At 48.1% G+C, this 6,123-nt stretch overlaps 1 protein-coding gene across 1 annotated transcript in view; it reads left to right on the forward strand.

Annotated features, from left to right (window-relative positions):
* The window catches only part of LOC121570152 (actin-related protein 2/3 complex subunit 1B), a 13,007-nt gene extending 9,362 nt beyond the window's left edge, over window positions 1-3,645 (forward strand). Inside the window, exons 7-10 of the mRNA XM_045218708.1 lie at window positions 287-362; window positions 1,162-1,367; window positions 1,702-1,792; window positions 2,219-3,645. Coding sequence (XP_045074643.1) covers window positions 287-362; window positions 1,162-1,367; window positions 1,702-1,792; window positions 2,219-2,257 — 412 coding nt within the window. The 3' untranslated portion in view covers window positions 2,258-3,645. The remainder of the gene's footprint in view (window positions 1-286; window positions 363-1,161; window positions 1,368-1,701; window positions 1,793-2,218) is intronic.
* Window positions 3,646-6,123: the final 2,478 nt, after the last annotated feature.

The following is a 6,123-nucleotide window of genomic DNA, read 5'->3' on the forward strand; positions in this document are numbered from 1 at the left end:
CCAGCACGTAGAGAGAGAGAGATAATACCAGCACGTAGAGAGAGAGAGATAATACCAGCACGAGAAGAGAATATCAGTCTGATCTCTCTCTCTGTGTATTCTAGTATCAGTCTGATCTCTCTGTGTATGCTAGTATCAGTCTGATATCTGTGTGTATTCTAGTATCAGTCTGATCTCTCTGTGTATATTCTAGTATCAGTCTGATCTCTCTGTGTGTATTCTAGTATCAGTCTGATCTCTCTCTGTGTATTCTAGTATCAGTCTGATCTCTCTCTGTGTATTCTAGTATCAGCAGTCTGATCTCTGAGACCCTTCCTCTGCTGTGTGTCAGCTTTATCACTGAAAACAGCCTGGTGGCTGCCGTGAGTATACACACACACACACACACACACACACACACACACTCTTACCCTCCCCTCTCTCTCTCTCCTGTGTCTGTTTCACTGTGTCTCTCTCCTGTGTCTGTTTCACTGTGTCTCTCTCCTGTGTCTGTCTCACTGTGTCTCTCCTGTGTCTGTTTCACTGTGTGTCTCCTGTGTCTGTCTCACTGTGTCTGTCTCACTGTGTCTCTCCTGTGTCTGTCTCACTGTGTCTCTCCTGTGTCTGTCTCACTGTGTCCTCTCTCTCTCTCCTGTGTCTGTCTCACTGTCTCTCTCCTGTGTCTGTCTCAGTGTGTCTCTCCTGTGTCTGTCTCACTGTGTCTCTCCTGTGTCTGTCTCACTGTGTCTCTCCTTGTCTTGTCTCTCTCCTGTGTCTGTCTCACTGTCTCTCTCCTGTGTCTGTCTCAGTGTGTGTCTCTCCTGTATCTGTTTCACTGTGTGTCTCCTGTGTCTGTCTCACTGTGTCTCTCCTCTCTCTCTCCTGTGTCTGTCTCACTGTGTGTCTCTCTCCTGTGTCTGTCTCACTGTGTCTCTCCTGTGTCTGTCTCACTGTGTCTCTCTCCTTTCTCTCTCTCCTGTGTCTGTCTCAATGTGTCTCTCCTGTGTCTGTCTCACTGTGTCTCTCTCCTTTCTCTCTCTCCTGTGTCTGTCTCACTGTGTCTCCCCTGTGTCTGTCTCACTGTGTCTCTCCTGTGTCTGTCTCACTGTGTGTCTCTCTCCTGTGTCTGTCTCACTGTGTCTCCCCTGTGTCTGTCTCACTGTGTCTCTCTCCTCTCTCCAGGGTCATGACTGCTACCCAGTGCTGTTTGTGTTTGATGGTGCGAAGGGCTCTGTAACCTACGGAGGGAAGCTGGACGTTCCCAAGCAGACGTCTCAGAGAGGGATCAGCGCCAGGGAACGCTTCCAGAACCTGGACCGCCGAGGTTCGTCCTCCGAGACCACCGAGCAGGGACTGGAGAGTCTGCACAAGAACAGCATCAGTGGGGGGCGTATTGGTCCTAATGACTGTGTGTGTGGGGGGCTGTGTGTGGGGCTGTGTGTGTGTGGGGGGGGCGTATTTCTGGGTCCTAATGACTGTGTGTGTGTGGGGGGGAGACTGGGGGCGTGTGGGGTGGGGAGGGTTGTGGTGGGGGGATGTGTGTGGGGGACTGTGTGTGTGTGGTGTGTGTGTGTGGGGTTGTGTGTGTGTGTGGGGGGGCTGTGTGTGTGGGGAGACTGTGTGTGTGTGTGGGGGAGCGTATTTCTGGGTCTAATGTGTTGTGTGGGCGTATTTCTGGGTCCTAATGACTGTGTGTCTGTTAACTGTCTCTTTTTATTCCAGTCAGATCTCTGCACTAGAGGGAGGAAAGAGTAAATGTTCCAAGTTTTGTACCACTGGGATGGACGGAGGAATGGTCATATGGGACGTCAAGGTACACACCACCCCACACACACCACACACACACACCACCCCACACACACACCACACCACACCACACCACACACACACACACACACCACACACACCACACACACCACCACACACCACACTCACACTCTCACACACACCACCACACACACACCACCACACACCACCACACACACACCACACCCCACACCACCACACACACACCACACCACACACACACACACACACCACACACACACACCACACACACACACCACACCCCACACACACACCACACCACACACACACACACACCACACACAGCAAAGTTTGAGAAGTTACTCAAGTTGTTGTTGTACCTCATCAACGTGGTCATGACATCTGGAATAGTTGTGTGCTGTGAAGCCATGAAGAGACGTCTAAAAAATATTCTCCTCTTCTTGTTCTCCAGAGTCTGGAATCTTCCATGAAGGACCTCAAGATAGTCTGACACTAGGGCATTGACCCTCTGTCGACCAGCCAACCAGCCGGGATATGAAGACATCTCACCTCTTTGCCTTTCTGCTTCTCTGTCCGTCTGTCCGTCTGCTGCTGCTGAAGCCAACTCCTGTCTGTCCGTGTCACTCTACCCCCGTGGCTCTGCAGCCGCGTCGTGCCACGTGGACTCGCGTAAAGGAGTTGACTGAAGCAGCACTCGAACTGTCGCCTTTTTTTAGAATAACGCGTAGCCTCAATCTGTGAATATTACTGTGACTCCGGGACCAAAGACCACCAGCTCAAGCCTGTTTTCTCTCCCTCCCTGTCTGAAGTGTGCGCTCGTTTCACTCCGCCTTCCTTGGTTTTTAGAAGGATTGGATGGCGTCAGGCGTAGCTAGGGGGAGTGTCTTGTCACCGTCTTACTCCAGTTCATTTTTTTTTTTTTTTTTTAGAAGCGTACAGCGGCACACTGCAGTGAGAAGACAGGTGGAACCGATTAGACTGTTACTATGACACGTCTCCCTTCCAAATGACACCCTTCTTCCTTTATATAGTGCACTACGTTACACCAGGACCCATAGGGCACTGGTCAAAAAGCAGTGCACTATTATAGTCCAGGGAATAGGATGCCATTTGGGATGCAGACTTTTTTGTATTTTTTTTTCTCTCCTTCCAGGAAGTGCTTGTTGAGCGATGTTCTTCTGTTCCATCAGGGATTCTATACTGCTTTTAGTTGTACCTGGACATACAGTTGTGCTCTAATATACTGCCTGGGTTCACTTTGGCTTTTAAAATGTAGTTGAAATTGATTTTGTTTTTTTGTGTTCACACATGGTATTTTGTTGGATTTACAGCACAGGACCAAGAAAATAAATAAAATCTTCAAAATAAATAAAAAAAACGGCCTGGAACTTAAACCGTTATAAAAGGAAGACTGCAGTTTTGAAAAAGTGCAGTAAAAGTGCAGTAACTGCAGCCTACTGCGGTATTTTGGACGCAGTAATTACAGGATAGTTGCAGTTACTGCACTCTGACTGCAGTCTTTTTGTCGTAAGGGAAATTATTCAGAATTCTAATTTTAATTTGGTTGGAGGCGGACGGTTCTCGTTTGCGGTGTAATGGATCATATCTGTGGTCAGTTGCAGATGCCTACTGGGTAAAAAAAGCCATTCAACCAGTTTTGAAAAGAGAAAACGGAACTAACTTTCTGCTCCGTTGAACTCCATTATCGAGTGCCAATATATTAGAGCGCAACTGTAGCTATTGGAGTTATTATAATAGAAAGCCTCAAAGTGGAATGCTACAGCAGGTATAATCATGAAAAAAAGCCAAGCAGCAGTACCTGTTTTTAAATGCTTATGCTGGTCATAATATGCATTGAATAAATGATTTACTATCATAGATGGTTTGTGTGCGTGTGTCCAAGTTTTTGATAGACTGATCTGATGTCAACTAGTAACTGTTATGAAAATGTATCAAGACACACCGAGTTTCAGACCGCGGTCTACATAAAAGCTCATCACCGGAACTCATTCAAGACACTCAAATTCAGAGCTCTCTAGTCTGTTTAGGTGTAGGACTCACGCCACCCAGCGGCCACATTCAGTACGCACAACCTCGATCAAATAAAACAACGGGGAGAAACTACCAAAAGTATTTGGAAATTGATTTTGGGTTCAAGCGTTTGCCGGAGCTGTTTTTATGTTGAATAGTAGGTTACATTATAGATTATATATATATTTTAATTGAATGAATGTAACGATTCTGGAATTCCGTTGAAATTGTAGGGATTGTAACGCACGACAGATGTTGACAGGAATTCTGACTTGCTGCTGAACCGTTTGGGTCTAGAAAATAAAGCGAAAGAAACAACTGTTCTCCAACCCAGTATCTCTGGCGATTTACAACAACATCATGACTTGGATCCACATGGAACCGTTACCTAATCCGTAAAAAAAAAAAAAAAAAGTGACGTTTTCATGATTCTTTTTTTTTTCTTCCGGACGCAGGAAAGACTGTTTTCCCTGGAAACCCGTTTTCATCGTTCGCACTTCCGGGTTTAACCAAGCTCTTGATTTAGCGACATATCTCGTCGCTGCAGCACCTCGTCTCGGCATCCCGGATACTCACTAGTCGGTGATCACCACCATCATCATCATCATCATCATCCGTGGGGCTTAGATCTCTTTAAAATCGCTAGTAGCAACACACCGCTGTAGTCAACCCAAATCAAGCGCTGCTCAAACACACAACACTGAAGATAACGTTGTCGCCACACCACGTCTCTCCGTCAACTGTTGCTTTTTTACACATTTTTAAATGAATCTCGTAAGGTATGTAGTTTTGGGTTTTTATGTAACATCGTAATGCACAGTTAGTAGGCGGTCTATCAACATGAATGTGTTGGTTTGATAAAGCCGAACAAGACAGATATCGCCCAATAACCAGCTGTGATGTTGCAAACTTTATTTGGGACTCACTATGACTGCTGCCCTATATCAGTTGGGTTTATGTAATGTTATTATTTAGCACAACACGGCTTCCTCTTGTAGCCCATTGACGCAACAATGTGTTGGGATCATTTTAGTGTTTCAATTCACAATGTTGTTCCTCGGTACATCTGGGTGGAAAACGGATAGAATGGTTGAATGTCTTGAGTTCTGTCTGCGTCGCTTGGGAGATGATCTGTTTTACAGTGGAATAACGAATACCGATTATGGTCCTTATCGATAATACCGACGCCCTCTACTGCCGTGCCCCGCGGGAACCGGAAGGACGGCGCAGGGACATTATCACTTTTACTCATCTATTTTAGATCAATTGCCTTATACAGACTGCACTGCCATGACCAAGTTGTTTCCATGGTTTCTGATTAAAATAGTTATGTCATCAGATGAGAACGTCAAAGACTGATGTATTTACATGCGTAGACTTTTACTAGGGCTTAGGCCCCTCTCTCTCTCTGTGTGTGTGTGTAAACACTGAGAGGAGATGACAGACAGGTAGCTGTAGTGTTTAGTGTTGCTACTATCCTCCTGTATTACTACACCACTTTGTCTTGAAGCTGACAGACAGACAGGCCTGGACACTGACCACAGACAGACAGACAGACAGGCCTGGACACTGACCACAGACAGACAGACAGACAGACAGACAGACAGACAGGTCTGGACACTGACCACAGACAGACAGACAGGTCTGGACACTGACCACAGACAGACAGACAGACAGACAGACAGACAGACAGGACACTGGGGTCAGCAAGAGAGAGTGTCACACAGCTAGACTCCGGTCACACACAGAGAGGCTGGACTAGGTGGAGCCCTGCTGGGCTTTGGCTCTGTGATCTGTGTGTCTGGCCTGGGGCCATGTCATTAACAGACAGCTTGATAACGGAACTTAACAGAACTGACAGCTGTCTGTATAGGAAGGGATGGGGGGATGAAGAGGAGAGAGGAGAGGAGAGGAGAGGAGAGGAGAGGAGAGGAGAGGAGAGGAGAGGGAGGGAGAGAGGGAGGGAGAGGAGAGGAGAGGGAGGGAGGGAGGAAGGAGAGGAGAGGGAGGGAGGAGGAGGAAGGGGAGGAGGGGGAGGAGAGGGAGGGAGGGGGGAGAGGGGGAGGGAGGGAGAGGGGAGAGGGAGGGAGAGAGGGGAGGGGAGGAGAGAGGGAGGGAGGAGGGAGGGAGAGGGGCGAGAGGGGAGAGAGGGGAGAGGGAGGAGAGGGAGGGGAGGGGAGGGAGAAGAGAGGAGGGAGGGGAGGGAGGGAAGGGAGAGGTGGGGGGAGGGAGAGGTGAGAGGAGGGATGGAGGGGAGAGGGAAGGAGGGGGAGAGGTGGAGAGAAAGATAGGAGGAAGTCCCTGTATTCCAGGCCAGGTGCTGTG

This window comes from Coregonus clupeaformis, unplaced genomic scaffold (assembly GCF_020615455.1).
Source record: "Coregonus clupeaformis isolate EN_2021a unplaced genomic scaffold, ASM2061545v1 scaf1737, whole genome shotgun sequence".
NCBI classification, from domain to species: Eukaryota; Metazoa; Chordata; class Actinopteri; order Salmoniformes; family Salmonidae; genus Coregonus; species Coregonus clupeaformis.